General features: G+C 40.8%; 1 protein-coding gene across 3 annotated transcripts in view; it reads left to right on the top strand.

Annotated features, from left to right (window-relative positions):
- INTS9 (integrator complex subunit 9) overlaps positions 1-20,655 on the top strand; it is a 76,636-nt gene that overhangs the window by 12,346 nt on the left and 43,635 nt on the right. For all 3 annotated transcript variants that reach the window (XM_051615227.1, XM_051615225.1, XM_051615226.1), the window contains 5 exons: positions 2,814-2,953; positions 4,519-4,605; positions 9,451-9,571; positions 11,221-11,355; positions 17,513-17,624. In XM_051615227.1, the coding sequence (XP_051471187.1) occupies positions 2,814-2,953; positions 4,519-4,605; positions 9,451-9,571; positions 11,221-11,355; positions 17,513-17,624 (595 nt within the window). The remainder of the gene's footprint in view (positions 1-2,813; positions 2,954-4,518; positions 4,606-9,450; positions 9,572-11,220; positions 11,356-17,512; positions 17,625-20,655) is intronic.

Below are 20,655 nucleotides of genomic sequence, written 5' to 3'. Positions count from 1 at the left end.
TTTTTTCCTTTCTGCCTGACCTTGTTGACAGGAAATACGAAACACTCCTGGAACGTTGTTGTTAGCTTGTTGGGGTTCTAGCAATAGTGTTTCTGTCTGTTGATTCCATGAAACTCTTGCAGCTTCTGACTCTTGACATCTTGATTCTTCGACTCCAGTTGGCAGCTCTGGTACTAGTTCTGGCAAGTAGTATCAACAGATCTGTGTGCAGTTGCTTGTTTTCCTCAACAGGAACGGATATAATCCAATCACAAAAAAAACCCCTAATAATTCTGGGTTCTTGTGTGCTTTCTGGTTACTGCCCTGTGGGAGGGATGTAGGAAGCATTGGCATGCCTAAAAACTGCTGTTATGTCCCAGATCTTGGGAAGGATGGAGTTTAGTTTCTCGATTCCCTTTGGAATTGAGGCCATGCACAGGAATTTATTATCTGCTAGTATTTAGGGTGCTTCAGCGAGGCTTTCTATTTAGTTGGTTGGGCTGGGAAATATCCACATCTGTAGGTCTAAATACGAGTGCTGTTGAGTTGCTGCTTCATTATTCCAGTGTCATCACTGAATGTAACTGTTTCCCAGCAGTCCGTATTAGAACTAGAAGTCAGCAACCAGCTGCACATCACCATTGAAGGGACTTTACAAAGGGCCTCTCAAACACTTTGGTTCCCAAAGTTCCCAACAGATGCCAAGTCCACCCTGCAAGCACTAGGAGCAGACCCACTGGTGATACATAGCTCACATCTCCAGCTTCACAGGCTCGCCTGCCTAGAGGAGAGTTGAGATGCCATGGCCAGCCAAAAGCATCAGCAGAATAGATATGTTGCTGGTGTTTGGCAGCACAGTTTAAGAAGGAGTTTGCATGAAAGAGTCTTTGTCGTTTTCTTTGTCTCCTTCCATGCCACTTCTTTTGAAGAAGGAGCTTCTGAGCTTCACAGTATCACTTCCAGGAACACCATTGCCAAAGAAAGTTTTGAATGTAATCCAGAAGCTGCAAGGTGGTAAGAGACTGTCTTAGCAGCAGAGTACATTTCCACATGTCAGAGTGCAGGGTGCAGCCCTGTCTTTGCTTGGCAACCTCAGGTCTCTCTCACTTCACATTCAGGAAACATTTTTAAACCTCTTCAGTTCGTAGGTGCTTTTAGTGAGATTGCTGCAAGTCCCAGGGAAGATTTTACTTTGTTTTGGTTTTGACACCCTTTTCATCCTGTTAGTGAAATGCTTCCAGGATGCTGAGATGTGCGATGCTTAAGACTGCAAAGTGGTAGTTTGTGCCTTCCTGATGGCTCCTGAGCTGGGACTCAGCTCAGTGCTGAGTGATTCCATGCTTGATTCTGGAGGGTCTGGACGTGGTTGAAAACCAAGCCATGAAGGGCCAGCTGGGTAGGAGCAGGCATGAGCAGACTCCATGCTCACAGCCCAGAGAGCCAACCGCATCCTGGGCTGGGGCTGGGGATGTGCTTTTCATCAGAGAAATTAGTGCTAGGACAAGGGGTAATGGTTTTAAACTGAGAGAGGGGAGATTTAGGTTAGATATTAGGAAGAAATTCTTCACTATAAGGGTGGTGAGGAACTGGAATGGGTTGCCCAGAGAGGTTGTTGATGCCCCATCCCTGGAGGTTTTTAAGGCCAGGTTGGATGAGGTTTTGTGCAACTTGGTCTAGTGGTAGGTTCCCTGCTCATGGCAGGGGGCTTGGAACATGATGATCTTTAAGGTCCCTTTCCAACTTTATTGATTCTATGATTCTACTCTTGGATATTGTGTAGTGAGTGTATTTCTGCCTGGCAAACTTAGTAAGATAAAAGGGTGCCTGTCATGAATCTGAGGATGGTAAACACTGTACTCAGCTTGGAGATCATGCCTCCAACATCAGCTGTGATCATGGATTGAAACCATGAATGCTTGGCTGTGAGTTAAGCAGCTTGTCACCAGAGCAATGTGTCAGCCCTCTGAAAAGCCGAGTGACCTACTTTCTTGCCTTTTTTATTCAAATTGCTGGACCAAGCCTTGTAATCAGATAATACGTGCTTGATGAGTGTTGAATTCCATTAGCTGCTCTATAATAACTGAGTTAGAGGTCATATATCTTGTAAATTTCTGACTTGACACCATTTGTGTTATAGCATTACCAGTAAATATATCTAATTAAAATTCTTCCAACAATGTGTGAAATCTTCTTTCACTCTCTGAAATGCTGTCTTAACTGTCACATTAAAACAAATTGGACCCACCCATCTGTTATCTTGTATCCTATGAATGAGCTTAATCTCCTGCTGTAGAGAAAGTGAATGATAAAGATGCCAAGCATTTAGTTGGGGAAAATACAAAAATTATTTTAAGCATATGAATAAATACAATCTACATTCATCTCTCACTTCTGTGTACCATGTGACACAAAAAATCTGAAGCACCCTGCTAAATTGCTACTGGAGAAGTTTTGGTGCCTGGGCAGAGTGTCCCTCCCTAAGGCAGTGCATATATCAGTTCTTTGATAAAAGTGTAATCATCATGCCTCTCTTAACAGCAGCCATTTCATTACATGAAATACAGACAAGCCCAGGACACAGCTTCCTTTTCAGATTTGAGATGGGAATAGTTCTGGGGAGCTTTTAAAATAAAAGTTAATTTCAAGGAAACACTGATCTTTGTCACAGCTGAGACATGCCCCCTCCACCCCCCTCTTTTTTTTTTTTTTTTTTATAAACTGGTTATATTTCTGCAACATAAAGTGAAAAACAAAACACAAGAAGAAGTATTTCTGACATTGCTTAAACTGCGTGAAAGGGTTACATGTTGCTTATCACTTTCCTCTGTTTTCAGACTGAGCTGCTTGACCTCTCTACAGTAGATGTAATCTTGATCTCAAACTATCACTGCATGATGGCATTGCCCTATATCACAGAGTACACAGGATTCACTGGAACAGTGTATGCCACTGAGCCCACTGTTCAAATTGGCAGGTAAAAAAAGCTCCTTAATATTCTCTACTCCTCTTTCATCACTGCTAAGGAAAAGGTTTAAAGGACAATATGGGTAGAGGAGTGGTGTCTAATGTTCCGAAGAGGCTCTTAGGCAGTCGCTGAATGCCAGCCAAGTCCTTAGTGCTGCAAATATGTTAACTCAATGTTTCCCAACCTCTGGAACCATCTTTCTTCAACATTTACAGCAGGTGCTTTGTGTTGAATTGAGGCTATAGATATGGGATAGTAGCTCTTGAGTAGACTGAGACACCTTGAGCAGCAATTACCATATAGCCAACTTCAAAAGCCATGAATCAAATAACTCTCTGCTCCCCTTAAACAAAGGAGGAATCACCAATCTTTTCAACAATAAATGGCTTTAAGATTATTGCCTTGTAGTTTTTCAGCATTTGAAATTCTTTCCTTTACACCATGACAGAGAACTTAAGCTGGCTTCATCTCAAATGACAGTTGAGATGTATAAACTCTGAAATCCAAAGAGAAGCACTAAGAAAAGCAGCAGAAATATGAGACTGAAATAAAAAATGTAAGACCTGACAAAAACTTATACCTCATCATAAAATTTGACAGTATTTACTTACAAAGTTGTCTTTTGGTTGGATAGTTCAATACCAAAGGCTTCAGGTTTGACCCTCCATGCAGTCTAACTGGATTTGTGCTGGGCACATCTCTTAAGCAGAACAGTTGCCATGTTCAATAATTAGAAAGCAGATTAGGTGGTGGTATCTGAACTCCTCTGTAAGCACTTTAGGGCAGGAATCTTTGTCTATTAAAGCCCCTATGCAAACTTTCCATGCCAGAGTAATTCTCCCTTTGTGTAAAAACCAACAGAAATGAAGGCCCTTGTAGAAGAAAGGAATTGTATGCATATGAACTAGTAGTAGACCTCTCTGGTATTGCTGGGCCATAGCAGAAGATTACAGGCATAGTCATGTTGGAGCCGTATACTGATGTGCTTCTTCCTGCCTCAAGTAATTCCAGATACCATTCTTCTGCAGTTAAATCTGTCACTTCCTACCTTCAAGGAGAAGTATGCATAGTTACAAATGCTGTTTAGTTTAGGGCAGCTGAAATCTGCAGTGACAATTTTTAACAGCTGACGTTTTTCTGTCTCAAATGGTGTATTTTGCGTTGTAGATGAGAAGAGTTCACTCTTCTCTTGGCTTCTCTAAGTGATAAACAGTCATCAGTTAATGAGTTTTCTTTGTATATTTTTGCCTCATTCAATATAACAAACAGTCAGTAACAAAGAAATCATCTTGCACATAAGGACAGAGATCTTGTCCTGCCACTTCCCAAATAACCCATAACCCAGTGGGTCAGACCCTCCACTGGTACAGCCAGGCAGACAGAATTGGACTAATTTGAGCTTGAAACAGGGTAGTACTGGGGAGGTGTAATTGCTGCAATGCCTCTGTAGGAAGAACCCCTCTTTTAAACTGCCTAATAGTGTTACCATTTGTGTGATATTTTGGAAACATTTGGGACAAAGTTCTCTCCTTTGTGAAAGGCTGCAATGCTGATCAGTGATGATGTGTTTTCAGACTTCTCATGGAAGAACTGGTGAATTCCATTGAACGTGTGCCAAAGGCTCAGTCTGCCTCCATGTGGAAGAACAAAGAAGTACAGAGGTAAGGAACAAGCCACCTGGGAAGAGTGACCGTCTAAACCACAACCCAGAGTTTAGAATTCACTGTAATGATGGGTCACCTACCACCATTTGAAATTTGATTTGATAAGCAGGGGAAAAAAAAACTTAAAAGGTTTACAGCTATGACTCATTTCTTTAATGATGTGCATATTGCTGGTCTTCCAAACAACCACACAAGTTTGATTCTTGAAGGGAAACTTGGTAACACAAAAGTTCCCCCCTCACATAGTTAATCTCCATGATGACAGATAAAACCAGCAGATTTTTGTATTAATATAATAAAAAGTTGTTTAAATTAGCAAGGTATTTTAACTTAATTATACTGTATTGGAATAATTTTAATTTAAAATTATATTTACATTCATGTTTGCTGAAATGCTAAGAAAGTTTAGACACAACTGTTGGAGGTCACTGGTGGCCAAGCACAGAGCAGTGCTACCTTCCATCCAAGGGCTGCAGCCTTTTTTACACTTGAACAGTAGAGGTAATTTTTTTGGCTTTTCAAAGCTTAAAAGCAAATTGAAATCTGAATTTAAAAAAAGGTTAGTTGGAAACTCCATGTCCATTATTCAATGTATATGTGAAAACAAGGTACTCAAAAGTGAGGTCGTCTTCTTGTAAAATTTTAAAAGCCTGTGTAATCTAAAAATTATCCATACAGTTTAGTAATTGCAAATAATGTTATCCCTGGAAATAAAACCCATTTTAGGTGCACAACATGTTCTGTGGAGGAGACAGTTTTGTTTTTAGCACATTTTGAAGATCAGGCTGGTTGATTAGAAAGTTATTTTTAAAAGCTGCTTTGTGCATTTTTAATTGATCTCCTGTTTTCTATTGCTGATTCGTGACATGGCTTGATTTAGAAATTTACTAAAATTGAGTTATTTCATACATTATAAAAGTAGTCTTGACATTTTCCACCCTAACAAAGCAAAAAAATTAAAAATCCAAATTAATATATGTTTAGCTATTTATTGTACTCCGCTGCTGTGCTTAGGAGCAATCTTATCTCAGCACTATAACTCTCACCCTTCTGAAGAAGGCAAGTAAAACACAGATGTAGAACAAAACTGAAGCAATACAGTTGATCAGGATTTTGTGCTGGTTGATGTACATGCTGATCAGAGGAGTGTTGGGTTTTTTGGTTTTGGAATCCACTGTCCTGACCAGAACTACTCCTGAAGCTCACAGTGATGTGAAATGAGAGAACTGAAGCCATTATTTTCATCACACTACTACATGTGTTTTATGTGCATGGTTTAAAGGAAGATCATATATCTTGGAGCTTGTTTAATGTCACTTTCATGATGGTTTTATTTTAGGAAAAAGTGCTGCCTAGCACTTTGTGTGCTGTGGTCTATTCCAGAGGCATATACAGAAAGGTAGTCTTTGTTCTGATCCAACTGCTGTAGAAGGCTGAAGTCTTTTTGAAGCAGTATTCAGATTACATTTTTCTATCTCATATTGCTTGGGAAGTACCCTGACAGTGATAGTTCCTCCTTGGTACCATCAAGTAGGTGTTGCAATGGGGTACTAGAAGGAGGAAGGTACAAGAGTGTACCCCCTGGGGATAGACAATGTCCTGTCCCATTAACAGGACTCTGTGGAGCACAGAGCACTTCCACAGTATCGTATGTTGTTGGGAAATTTGAGCAGATGGCAAGTCCCCCGTCTTTCATAAAACCCACACCTTGCCCACATATGAGATAGAGGCAGAGCAAATAAATGCTCTGCTGGGGGGATAGACAGACAGAACTAGTAGCCCTGCAGCTGTTTAGTAAAAAAATTTTACGTATCATAAGCTCTGCCTTGAAGCTAGTACAAACCAGTGTTGTCTGTGGGCTGGAACAGGGGGACAAATTGAATTCCCTTTCCAACTGTGCCTCACCTGTGTTCTGAGTTTCCCTCTTCAACTGTCTATGCTTCTGTAAAATGGAGCTCCCATCCACCAGAGACGGTATACAGGGGCTTAATTAATGTTTGCAAAGTGTTTTGAGATTCCTGGTGACAAGTGTCATGCAAGCGTGAATGGAACTGATTATTATAGCATATGAGCAAACATCTACTGATCCACAAATTAACACCTGGCTAATAGCACATGCAGGGTTAGACTGACATCCGTTATTTAAGAAAATGTGATCCTTGGTGATTTTTTTTTTTTAAATACTCAGCTGTTGCTAGAACTGAATGCTTATTACTTCTGAGTCTAATTTTTCAGTCTGATCAGTCACCATTACTGTTTTACAGTTCAGCTAGTTCTACTCTAAATAGTTAGTGTAAAACACAAAGTATTATCATCTTCATTAGATAAAGCATTGAAGCATTTTAAATGCAAATGCTGTATAAAATATAATAAGTTAATTATAGGTGCTTACATTTTTCCATTATCAGGCCCAGTCCAAACTAATTGCTTAGCAAGCTTAATTTCCATTGGTTTTTGTTTTAAATGAGAAACTCATGGAAACTCAACTCTATAGATGCTCAACCAAGATATCTTTCATGTTCATTAGGATTCAGGAAGCTAAAGAGAAGGTTTGCCTTGTGAAAAGCACCTTGTCAACAGCCTGTTTGACCATTTCTTGTATATTTTTATAAAGTGTCAGAAACAGGCTGTTTTCTGAGACAGAGTAGTGGGCAGGACAAGCCAGCATTCTGATCTAATTTGATACTGCCATCCTTCTCTCCCTTCAAACAAGAATCACAGAATCACAGACTGGTTTGGGTTGGAAGGGACCTGAGGTCATCTTGTTCCAACCTCCCTGACATGGGCAGGGACACCTCCCACTAGACCAAGTTGATCCAAGCCCCATCCAACTTGGCCTTCAACACTTCCAGGGATGAGGCAGCCACAGCTTCTCTGGGCAACCTGGGCCAGTGTCTCACCACCCTCACAGCAAAGAATTTATTCCTAGAATCTTATCTAAATCTCCCCTCTTTCAGTTTGAAACAATTCCGCCTCATCCTATCACTCCATGCCCTTGTAGAAAGCCCCTCTCCAGCTTTCTTGTAGGAACTGAACATGTTATGTCAGATACAAAATGTTCTCCTTTGCATTGAACAGGAGGGACTGTGTCTGTGCAGATGCCCAGCTACAAATACAAACCTGAGTTTCTTAACCATGAATTTTGTATACCAACCACTGAACCATGTTGCTTTGCTATCCCTTCCTGTTTGTGGCTGTAGGTTGGCTGTTCTGGCATCTGCCCACATCTGGTTGTTAAGAGATGATCCATAATCAGATGTTCACACAGTGTTAGTAGATTCATTCCAAACTTTAAAATATCCTCTAGTAACTTTCTGTACAAGTTTTAAAAGCATGGGTGACAGGTTGAATGCAGCAGGGACATATCTGAGGAACCAGCAATCTTAATCGTCTGTGTGTCACTCAGCAAAGAATGAAACCACTGGAGACTGGTGCCACTTGTCTTCGTTAGGAATCAGAGTATATTTACAGTGTAGCCACAGAGTCAAGGCTAATAGAAACTTACTTCAATCACCAAGGACAATTCCCCACTTTTCTCCATTACCTGGAGATACATTCTCTTCTTCCCAGAAGAGAAGATCCTGAAAGCATCCAACACTAAATGCTGCTTATGGTAGGTTAAAGGCTTTTACAGGCCATTTGCTTCAATGCAATGGTGGACAACTATCCACATTGTTTGGCCTTTTGTTGTTTATGACTTCCCAAAAAAGACCTTGAACGCTTTGTTTGTTTCCTTAAGCGCAGTGTGCTTTCAGCCAGCATGTGCTGGAATTACAGTTATCCTGCTAGACCTATACAGCAGTCTTGGCAATAGCTGGCCTTAATCCTTTCTTCAGTATCTTAAATTATGGAGGAGTTCACTGACCTAGTAGATATAACAATAAATTAAATTCCTTTAAACAAATTGATCAAAGAAACTTGACCAATTTCCATAAATCTTTGGAAATTGGTTTGAATTAGCCTTTGATTTAGCATTGGTTTAATATACAAAAAAAATCCTATTCTTCTTATGCTTTTGGCAACTGTGCTGCTTCCTGCCTCAGTTCATGTTGCTAAGGAAGATTTATTTCCCAGAAGTTAGCCATCTCTCTTACAGCCTGTGACATTACAGTTCACTTCTTCCCTTGACAACGCTGTCCAGCTAACTTGCAATGTCTGTGAAGCACAGAATGGATGGATTTTACTTTGGTGTAAAACATCTTAAATACTTCCGTGTAGGAGATTTCAAAGAGTTCTGCAGTGTCAGCTAGTGTATCCTTGCCAGTACACTCAGAAGGCAAGTGGGGTATCTTGAGCTGAAGGCAAGGAAGCTGAGGTGCAGGGGCATGTGCTCTTGTAAGAGACTGGTGACAAAAATGAGAGTAAAGCCAGCCATTGTTGGTGCTCTGGTATTTTAATCACAAGATTGTGGCTTACTTTTGTTTGCGAATTCTTAGAATATGCAAAATAAACCCTGATCCACAATCCCAGTCATCTCCACCAATTCTAGTGGTGAATTTTATGTTGACATGTCAGATCAGCCAGCATCTTTAATCGGTGGTGAAAATACCACAGGAGTTGCAATAGCACCTTCATCACAGCTGTGCCTTTGACAAAAGGGCTGAATAAGAACAACAACAAAGAAACCCAAAAAAGAGCAGTCTTTGGGCTGAGGCAAAATAGACAGTGTTATTTGGTTCCTTAACAGGCAGAAAGTCTTGCTCTTCACTTTGAAGCATTGGGCATGTCTAAAATAAAGATAAAACAGAGACAAATCTAAGGTGTGGAGAATATAAATGGGAGTAAAAGCTAGCAATCTATCAAGAAGTTCTGAAAAAGCCCACACCCTGTTGATCTTTGCAGATTGCTGCCCGCCCCTCTGAAGGATGCGGTGGAGGTGTCTATGTGGAGGAAGTGCTACACCATGCCAGAAGTGAATGCTGCACTCAGTAAGATCCAGCTGGTGGGGTATTCTCAGAAAATTGTGAGTACCTGTAAAGCTGTCCTCAGGTCAATAGTAACGACTTGTTATTTCCCAGCTTTTCTCTGGAAATGCTTTTCCTTTACTGTTTTGCCTCTAGATCCTGTGTAAGATCTAGTTACCCTAGCAAGACAAGTTTATGTTGAATGTCCCTCACTCTGCCTTTCAGGAAGGGCTCTTGTTTGGTGAAATCAGGCAGTATCCATTTGTTTCTCCTCTTCCTTGGGGAGGACAATTTTAAGGTGGTGTACCTGCAAATTCGGGGTTGATGATGGCCCACTGAGAGATGGGAGGATGCACCAAATGAATGTATCCTCTCGGTCAGTAAGCCACATCCCCTTCTGGGTTTCCATATTTCACTTCTGGGAATCTTTTGAGTGCTTTAGCCTCCACTTTCTTTTATACTGCAAATTAGGAATTGTAAACAAAACCTAATGCTTCGACCTGAACTTCAGAAACTCCTTTCCCAGCGTTCCCAGCTACCATTTGTTGTCTATAATGCCATAATCCACTGCAGTTTTTAGGACAAACTGCACCAACAATTCAGTAGTCTGCAGATACACTGTTCTCATATGGCTTCTAGGCAGCATGTGGGACATGACACTTGCTATTGTTGCTCAGGGCCATAAGAAGTAAAAAGGTGAGTTAAAGTAAGTTGTGAGGCCACAGGTCTGTGTTTGCTCCCTTTTATTAAGCAATGGGCCACTGAAGTTTGGAGTCTGTTGTTTATGTGTAAGACAGTTTGGAACACTAACCAGTACTGCTGTATATTATATTAGGTGGATTTGGGTTTGTGTGATGCTGCGTTTCAGCTGGTGAAAAAATACCCCAAACCACTACTAATACAGCTGCTGACAGAAGCTGTGACTGGACAGGCTGAGGGTGTTTGGACTGCTCAGTATCCATAGGTGGTTACTGGTTTACTGTACTCACAGTGTGAATATGACTCATATAATTTTATACCTGTGCATTTGAGTCAATCATTATTTTATAGGTACCAGAAAAAGATATATTTTATCTCTTCCCGAAGCTAACTTTTAAAATTATCACACTCTGTTAACCCAAAACTAGGTGGCAGCATCAAGAATGGTTTGTTGTCCATTTTACATGTCTGCATATCAGCAGAATCTAGAGCCTTGGTTTATTCACTGTGAGGGATGAAGACCTTGCCTTGTTTTGCAAGGGATTCAAATATGTATTGAGATACTAGAAAAATCATTAGTATTGCATGAGTTAGATGCTTGTTCTATTATTCAGTAACCAGAAAGTAGATCACATTAGTGAGGTATACATGGAGGCTTATTTTCCTTTCTCAAAACAAGTATAACACAGTACTGCCTACAGATAAAGCAATACACTTTCTAATGACACCTGGAAAGGAGACACCTGTCCGGTTGCTTATGCTCAGAGCAGAATTCATGTGGAAGAGAGACTTCATGAAGGCTCTGCCTCAGGAAAAAGTTTTCTTAATGTATGTTCTGTTAATAAAATGGGTAAATAAAAACAGCAAACATAAGGCTCAGGAAGTGAGCTTCATAAAGGCTTTGAATAGCAGAACTACTTTTAAAATCGATTTCACTGATGATAAAATGTCCTGTTCTGACTTCTTTTGGGGGCTTGCTCAAATTAGTGTTTCTTGCTGTGTGTTTCAGGAGCTGTTTGGTGCCGTGCAGGTCACCCCTCTCAGCTCAGGCTATGCTCTTGGAAGTTCCAATTGGATTATCCAGTCACATTATGAAAAGGTTTCCTATGTTTCAGGATCTTCTCTGCTTACAACACACCCTCAGGTAACAGCCTCAGCCTCTTGTTAGTCTTCTATAGGGGAAAGTGTCTTTGCCCAAAAAAAATAGTGAGGCTCATTCCAGCTGAGAGCAGGTGTAGTGTAGAAACAGTACAAATGTGCCCCTGTTAGCAAGTGGCTAGGCTTAAAGGACGTTGAGAAGATACACTGCCTGATAAGTGGGCAGGTATCAATAGCTACTAGGGAAAGACAACTAAAATTCTCTGTTATTGATGATTTGATCTAAACTTACCATCTGTGAAATTCTCCTTCAAGTTAAATGGGAAATTTTCAACAGAGTTAAACAATAGAGCATTAGTGACTTTTTTTTTCAATCCATATTTCACTAAAGATTCTTTACAGACAGTTCACAGACTGCTTCTATATCACTTCTGAAACATCCTTCCTGGAGAGAAATGATAGCTAACTGGCTGCCAACTTTTCCACCCTACTCTGCTAAGGGCAAAGTCTTTATAGGGCTGTAGATGTAATTTCCAGTAAATTAATTCTCTCTAGATCCATAAATTCTTAGTGCAAAGAATGGCTTGAAGTTTGCAGTACTGTGTGCTTCAGAAGTTGTCAAAATAGTTAAAAGCAATATTAGCAGAAAGTATTTAAAAATAATTTAGAAAATGTGTCAGGTTCACCATCAGTAAGTCATTTCCCCCCAGGTGAGTATCTTCTAAAGAGCTTTTGCTTCTGAGCATGGTTTCAGAAACTGAACAACTACAATAGATAAACCACCCTTAATAGTATGGCAATGTATCAGAATCTGTAAATCCCTTCTTCTAATCAGGCTCATACTGGCCTGGGTTGTGTTCTCTTGTTACCTTCTAGGAAAGGAGCAGTAGCAGTATTTGACAATAAATGAATGGAGTATTTTTGTGAGGAGAAACTTTGCACTAGAGGAAGTGGTTTGATAACTGAGAGTGTTTTCATTGACATGAAATGGTGATTAAGCTTATCAGGATAGAATCATAGAATCATCACAGAATCATAGAATGCCAGGTTGGAAGGGACTTCAAGGATCATCTGGTCCTACTATAGTTTATGTGAAATGGCTCAGCACCCTGCCAAGCTGAGACTTAAAAGTGTCCAATGTGGGGGAATCTATCACTTCCCTTGGGAGGCTATTCCAGTGTTAGACTTCATCATTTTCCGAAAATCAACATTTACTTGGAGGTTTCTGGTAGAATCTCTGTTTTTAAGGAAATTGCCTCCCCATGGCAGGAAATGCTGTGTGTATGAGCTGACTGGTAGGAGCACAGCCCATAAGCAACAGATGTACAACCTGCAGAAGAGATGGCAGTTAGACAAGACAGTTTCAGCTTTAACAACTGCAATAAAATGTACTGCAAACCTGCCTGAAACCCCAGGGACCTCTGTTTGCTAACAAGAAATGAAACCTGGACTATTCACTCCACTGACAGTGATGCTTGCTCCACATGCTTTCCAAGAGCCTGACTTTTTAGCATACAGTCCATTGCACTTTGCATAACTTTATATTAGCTTCACAGGTAGTTGAAACTGCATTATTTGCCCTTTCCTTACCACATCACAAATGTTACCAGATAGCATTTAGATATCATCATCAATTTGCTTGCAGATGGTTTTTGAAGACAATGGATAGTTTTGTCCTAGTATTAATCCTTGTGAACACCAGTACAAGCTCCTACATATGGTGATTCTGTGTTTTTTATGAGCTGCCAACCAGCTCTTTATCTATTTGATGTTTGACAGACAATATGTAATGATAACGTCTTGAGTGGCACAGACTCAAAATTGTGTTCAACAAACCAGCATTTTTTCATCAGTGGGTGAAATGTTGTTTGTCTGACCTGTTTCTCCATAGAATCATGGTGAGCAGTCATAATGAAATTCCCATCTTTTAACAGAGTGAAAACAGTCACGGTGTTTTGTTTTAGAAAGATTATCCAGTTAATCAGCATCTGTTTATATAAAAACATAGTCTGAGCTTTTTTAATAATAGTAAAACCTTAGCACTTTTCCAGTCATCTGAAACTTCCTCGGTAGTTATTAGAAATGAGCATCAGTTGACCTGGCTCTCTTGAGCTGTTTATTTCTTTAGTGTGATAAGAAACAGCACGGGTGGCAATTAGCAGTCATAGAATAGAGTAGGATTGCTTCTCTGGTAGAAATTACAGCTTAAAGTTTTCTTGAAATATTAAGTTACATCTAGATTACATCTATAATCAGAAGAGTTATGGTACATCTCTAACAATCAGTCCATCTCTGTTAACAACCAATAGGAAGTTACCAGGTGAAGTCCCTGGTGTTTGGAAGAAAGGACATGTTACATCTATATTTAAAAAGGGTAGAAAGGAGGACCTTGGGAATTATCAGCCTCACCGCTGTGCCTGGGAAGATCATGGAACACATCCTCCTAGAAGACATGCTAAGGCACATGGAGGACAAGGAGATGATCCAGGACAGCCAGCACAGCTTTACCAGGGGCAAATCCTTCCTGACCAACCTAGTGGCTTTCTACAATTAAGTGACTATATCAGTTGACGAGGGAAAAGCAGTGGGTATCATCTATCTGGACTTCTGTAAGGCCTTTGACACAGACCCCCACAACATCCTTCTTACTAAATTGGAGAGATATGGGTTTGATGGGTGGACTGTTCAGTGGATAAGGAACTGGCTAGATGGTCATGTCCAGAGGGTAGTGGTCAGTGGCTCTAAGTCCAGATGGAAAACAATGACAAGTGGTGTCCCTCGGGGGTCAGGGCTGGGCCCAGTGTTGTTTAATATCTTCATTAAGGATATTGATGGTGGCATTGAGAGCACCCTCAGCAAGTTTGCTGATGGTACCAAGCTGGGTGGTGCTCTCGATATGCCAGAGGGATAGGATGCCATCCAGAGGTACCTGGGCAAGCTAGAGAAGTGGGCCCAGCTGAACCTCATGAGGTTCAACAAGGCCTAGTGCAGGATCCTGCACGTGGGCTGAGGTAACCCAAGATAGGAATAGAGGGTGGGGGAGGTCACACTTTAGAGCAGCCCTGTGGAAAAGGACCTGGGGGTACTGGTGGATCAAAAGCTGGACCTGAGCCAGCAGTGTGCAGTTGCAGCCCAGAAGGCCAACTCCATCCTGGGCTGTATCAAGAGAAGTGTGACCCTCTACTCTGCCCTGGTGACACCTTACCTAGAATACTGTGTCCAGCTCTGGTGCCCCCAGGACAAGAAAGATGTGGACCTGTTGGAACGTGTCCAGAGAAAGGCCACGAAAATGATCCAAGGGCTGGAGCACCTCTCTTACAAGGACAGGCTGAGGGAGTTGGGGTTGTTCAGTCTGAAAAAGAGAAGGCTCTGGGGGGACCTCATAGTGGCCTTCCAGTACCTGAAGGAAGTCTACAGGAAAGTTGAGGAGGGACTTTTTACAGGGGTTTGCAGTGAGAGGACAAGGGGTAATGGTTTTAAGCTGAAAGAAGAGAGATTTAGGTTAGAGATCAGGTGGAAATTCTTCAGTGTAAGGGTGGTGAGACACTGGAACAGGCTGCTCAGAGATGTTTCGGGGGCTCCATCCCTGGAGGTGTTCAAGGGCAGGTTGGATGGGGCTCTGAGCAGCCTGTTCTAGTGGAAGGTGTCCCTGCCCATGCAGGGGAGGTGGAATAGATGATCTTTCAGGTCCCTTCCAACTCCAAAAAATCTGTGATTCTGTGAAGTGGAGCAACTGCTCCGTGCTTTGGCATGGACCAGGATGTACAGACAGCTGAAACTTGGTACAGAGCATGCTGGCTGTTGGACTGATGTTGGATACAGCAGCAGGAATATCTTGTGAAATCCTCAGCACATCTGTAAGAAGTGAAAGTGAAGGGTTCAGCAAGACTGTATTCGTAGCTGCTGAAAGTAACTGAAGAGCTTTAAAGGGTTTGTTTGAGAGCTAGGTCTGGCACCATTAATTGTTCCCTTTACTTCTGTCTTCTGGCAGATGGTTTCTATTGAAAATTTTGCCTCAGCCTCTACTGACACCGTTCCCACTGAAGTGGAGAACAGGAGTTGACAGCACAGGTTCAGACATGTCACTAAAAGCCTTTTAAGATGTATTCTTTACATTAACCCAGAAAAATCAATACAAGCCCTTTCAGTGCAATACCAGCTGAAATTATGCGTATCTAATATGGCATAATCATTATGTATATTATCACAGGCAGATTCAATATTATTTTTTATTGCATTATTGGCATCTCATTTTCACAGACACGCTATGGAAGGTCAAAGATTGCAATAAATCTCACATAACAGGTCTGGTCCTACAAGGTGTTGCACAGCAAAACTTCGGTCAAAGCTGATATGAAATTACTTGCATGTTTAACAGAGCAAGGTCTTTCTCAACTGTTTAAGAATGGCACTGAGGGACTGTGAACAAGGAAATTAACTATACAGAGGCCTGCTAAGTTCAGTAGAGGAAATCTCTTAATCAGTCTCTTCTGGTAGAAATCTTCCCTGGTTGATGAGAGTGAAGAGGCTCTATTGAGAACCAGAAAATACCACACAGCTGACTGCAGTTGTCCACCTTTGCTTGAATAGTACTTGTGGGAAGTGCAGCCCAGCCCAGAGCAAGGCTAAAAGTTAACTTTTCACCTTAACTGTACTGCGTCTGCAGAGAGAGCAGTGGATGTTGCCATTTCAAGATTGGATTAGGCTATATTTTGAGTATCAAGAATATATATTTAGTATAAGCTCACACTTAAGTATAATTTCTGAATCTCTGTGTTTAGTAATGGAGGGAAGTGGGCATGCATTTTCATTCTGCTTTAATAAAGTGCCAGCATAAAACATGTCAAATGATTGACCTCAGTGAAAAAGGTGTGAGCATTTATGCACAGTCAAAGCAGAAGCAACATTTGCTTTAGCATTATGGTGCCTGTCAGTGGCCAACTTACCACACTGTTTCCTGGGACCACTTAATCGTTGGTCCCTCTAAACCGTGTGGATGTAAATTCTTGTGTCCCTCAGCAAGCAGACATGGCATGGATAGGTGCTTGTGATAGCTACCCTCAGCACTTAAACTGTTTAATCCAGAATTGTACCTCTGGCTGTAGGTCATCGGTACAGCAAACACTGTAGACTCAGTGGATCAGAGGTCATAGCTCTGTGAAGGCATCTCTTTCACTTTGACATAGCTTAGCCTCTAACAGAGCCTTCAAAGAAAGATGTTGGAGGAGGGCATCATGCTAATCTGATTCACAAGGGGATACTTGGTAAGCCAAGTCATATTTTCTAAATTTTTTTATCTCTGGTGCTACATTGGGAGCACTACTTTTTTGGTGTGTGTTGGTTTTTTTTGTGCAGTTGCACAAAAATCTCTGATTTTTTCACCTGTTTCATCTTCTGGCTTTTAGGGAAATAGTTGTCTGTTTGGCCTAGTATTATAGCTGCATCTAAAAAAACTTCATGTGTTAATATTCCTTAGATAAACAAACATTGAGGAATTTAAACTGATTTTTCCACCGCCAGTAGCCATTTACTATTTCATAAGAACAGACTTCTGAAAAGGCCTGTGCAAACAATTTGAAATGGGTATTTGAAAGTCATGGTAATACTGGGGGCAGAAAAGCTGACTTCACAGTCAAGGGAGGACCTCGTGTGGAATTCAGATTAATACACAAAATTGAGAGCTTTGAACCCAAGTCGTTTGCTGTATGTACCTCTTCCAAAAAAACCCCACTGAAAATTAAGGAAAATGATACTTCCTACTGTAGACAGTGAGCCCCAGAAATCAAAGCTGACACCTTGATTTGCAAAGGGCAGTGAATTGCAAATTAGTGAAGCCAGAGTTAGGAATGCAAGTGTTAAAACCGTTCCTGACTGCACTGCCACATGTTCAGCAAATTACTGTCTTTTCAGTGTTCAACTCCTAAGGCCATGAAATGATTAGTCTATGGAGACTACTTTGAGATGGATCTGATTACAGTTCCATTGTTTGTTTTTGAGCTGTAGTATGCAGGTAAACACTTGTATGTGTTTTTATTAACTCCAGTTGCATTTCCACAGATGGAGGTATGTAAAGTTTAAAGTGTCCCACGTGTTCTCCTTCTTGGTCATTATATCTACCGTGTATTGCAGTCCTTTTGGTATAGAGCAGAGAGAAACTTGTAACTCTCATGTTACTGATTTTATTTCACTGTGCTCTCTTTCAGCCCATGGACCAGGCTTCACTTAAAAATAGCGATGTTCTCATCCTGACGGGTCTTACACAAATCCCCACTGCTAACCCAGATGGCATGGTAGGAGAGTTCTGCAGCAACCTGGGTAGGTCGTTGAAAGATGACTATTTTACCATCCTTTTCATTGCTTTGGGTGGGAAATAATTCTGAGATTCCTGGAATTGAGTAAGTTGTCCAGCTATAGCTTCTGGCATAAAACTAGCTGTTTAGATTTTACGGTGCTCCTGATGTCATTAATACACTAAGTGCTTGGAGAGACACAAGTCGTACCTAAAATGTTTTGGAATGGAACAGGTATAGTGAGATTTAATCATCTGCTGTTCGTTTGCTAAGTACATCGCTTTGCTGCCAACAGACTACGTGTTGCCTGGCTTTTGAATATTGTTCCCAGCTGAAATATTACTATTTCCTTCCTGTATATCAGCCAGTGTGAAGTCTTTACATGCTTTTTTATGACTTTCAGTTTTGAAAACAAGCACATCTGCTTCCCTTCTTACACCTGATTTTTAAATATATCAAAAGCAAACAGTACAATCTCTGTTAAAAAAAAATAAATCAAGATATATTTATAGACTCCAGAAATATAAAACCTAATCAGATGCTTTCACAGCTGGAAAAGCTGGTAATTGCAAAGCTGTGATATCAGTGTGAATGGCAGCATTTTCCAGCCTGTTTGGAATGTAACATCCAGTCCTGTTCTCTCCTCTTCTCCCCTTCCCCCACCTCAGTTCCTCTGTGTTCTTACTCCTCTGTCATCAAACCACTTTCTCATGTCTGTCCTGCTGTATATTGCCTATCCTTTTGTCAGAGAAAACCTTTATTTTAACCTAACTACTTTTAACAAATTAGACTAAAAAGCTTGTGATGGGAGGATTGTTGCAAAGGTTTTCAAAAGACATTAGACATCTAAATCAAGGACTATTCATTGTAAGCAAGTGTTATGGTCCCCATCACACACCTGGGAGAAATTAGAGCTGTGGTATTTAGGTAGCTTACCCAAGGTTGCAGAATAAGGCTGAGTACAGAACTGACACACAAATAGTTTTTAGTCTTACTTTTTACATGTGAATATTCTCTTGGAGAAGGAAAAGAAACACAATACTTTGGGTTTTTTCCCGTTTTAAAACCCTTGAGCATATTCACAAATGCTAAATACCTGTGTACTGTCTCACAGTCCCAGTATGAGACTGCCATGGTCATGGAAGGCAAGTAGTACGAACAGTGTGGTAGATTCCTCCATCACTCGCCATCTCTACATCAAAATCAGATATCTGTGTTTAGGACATAGTTCAGTTCAAACAGGAGTCATAGGACCTGTTGTGAGATGTACGAGATAAAATTATGTGGGGTTTGTGTGTTGTTTATATGAAGAGTTACATGGTCAGGATGCTTCCTTGTGGTGGAAATTAATAGATTGTGTTTTGGCATTTTTTAAGAAGGGTAATCTTGAGTTAAACCAAAGATCCTCTCTGCCAACATCCTGGCTTCAGCAGAGGCCCTGAGCAGATGTCTAAAGAAGAGTAGAAGAACAGGATGAAACTATAGAATACCTTCCCCTCCTAATCTCGTAGCCTTCAACTATTTTTATTTCAGGAATTTCCTGGGTCAGACATGACTGTGGTGTTGTGTAGTTAGTAATGTTCAGTGGATTTCTCTTCCAGAAACTAGTTTAACCTTGCCTTGAAGCTGTGTTAGTCCTTAACGCGTGTGACTTCCTTCCTAAGTGGTGCATGTTTATGTGTGTTTGTGTTTATTACTGTCTGTTTTTTCATTGTTTTTAAGCAGTTTTAGTTTTATTACCTTATGAGCTGTTGCAGACAAGCTTTGGTGACCTTGTTGTGCAAGATCCACACGTGCTGCCCTTCTCTGTGCCTTCTGGACTTTTATGGGGGTTACTGTCCCCCTGACAGATAAACCAGCAAGAAAGCGTGTCTGAGCTGAAATGTTAGACTTTGTACTGGAGATACCAAGGAGTGGTATGTGTTGCCCTGCTGCCAACTCTGTTGTGTTCTAGCAAGCATCTCTGTGGTCACTGCTGTCTTGGAACTGCAACAGTTGTATGCTAAGTAAACAAGAGTGAAACTGTTGTTAATTAAAATGCTTTTAAAAATTAGACAAAGTCTTAGAAATGTAGCTTGAGTCAAAGCAAAATCCGGAAGATAAATGCATAAAAATAAATTTGTTACATATGTAGGTACAGGTGGGTGTTTATCTGCACAAGTTACTCTGGTTTACAGAAACATTCTGAACTATTTTGAGGGTTTTGCAGAAGGTCTTCAAGCCAGCTTCTATCTTGAATGAGACAAACTCAGAGAAATTAGAAAATTATTGAAGACCAAAAAAAGATACATGCTGAAAATTATGTCCTCGTAAGAATCTGGAATTTGAGTGCTATTTGCCAAAAAGTATTCAGCAACCTGAAGGAATTAAGTAATTCTATGAATAATGTAGTGGTAAGGCTGTCTTTCACACGGTACCAGCAGTATATATGCATCTACCACAACATCAGGAGAAGAAAATAGAGTATCAGTTTTCTTTCAAATGTGTAAAAAAGTTCAAAAAGCAATAGGTTGCTAGGAAAAGCAGTAGAGTAGGCAACCTGAGCACAGTAGTTTTCTTACATTTTTCACATTTCCAAAATGTTCAGGGGACTTCACAAGAAGCTTAGAATACACTAGGTAAAAACTCTAAAGCAGACACTGGAAATATACCAAAAATGTGTATCATGAGGTAATGGCATGTTTGTGAGTAAGTGTTGTGAAGCACAGAAACGGAAGTGTGAAAGTTTCACCTTGATCTCTGTTTTCATCCCAGCATATAGAGGTTTAGATGCTGATTCCCATTATTACCAAGTCACATGCATGATTTCCTCTCCACATTGTGTGTGCACCACACACCACAAACCGTGCTTTGTCAAGTCTCCGAGTTTGTCTCACTTTAGCCCAAACCCCTTTTTTCGGTGCACAGCACTGCAGCACCAGCACTCTGCAGCTCAAGAAAAGCAATTGTATTTTTACATTGCCTTGGGCGTCATCAGCCAAATTGCCAGACTGTCTGTAGAGACAGTTTGTGATATTTTGTGTGCGTGTGCGGTCGTGCCTCTGTGTGTGTGTGTG

The sequence above is a fragment of the Apus apus genome, chromosome 3 (assembly GCF_020740795.1).
Source record: "Apus apus isolate bApuApu2 chromosome 3, bApuApu2.pri.cur, whole genome shotgun sequence".
Lineage (NCBI taxonomy): Eukaryota > Metazoa > Chordata > Aves > Apodiformes > Apodidae > Apus > Apus apus.
This window is presented reverse-complemented; position numbering and strand designations above follow the sequence as displayed.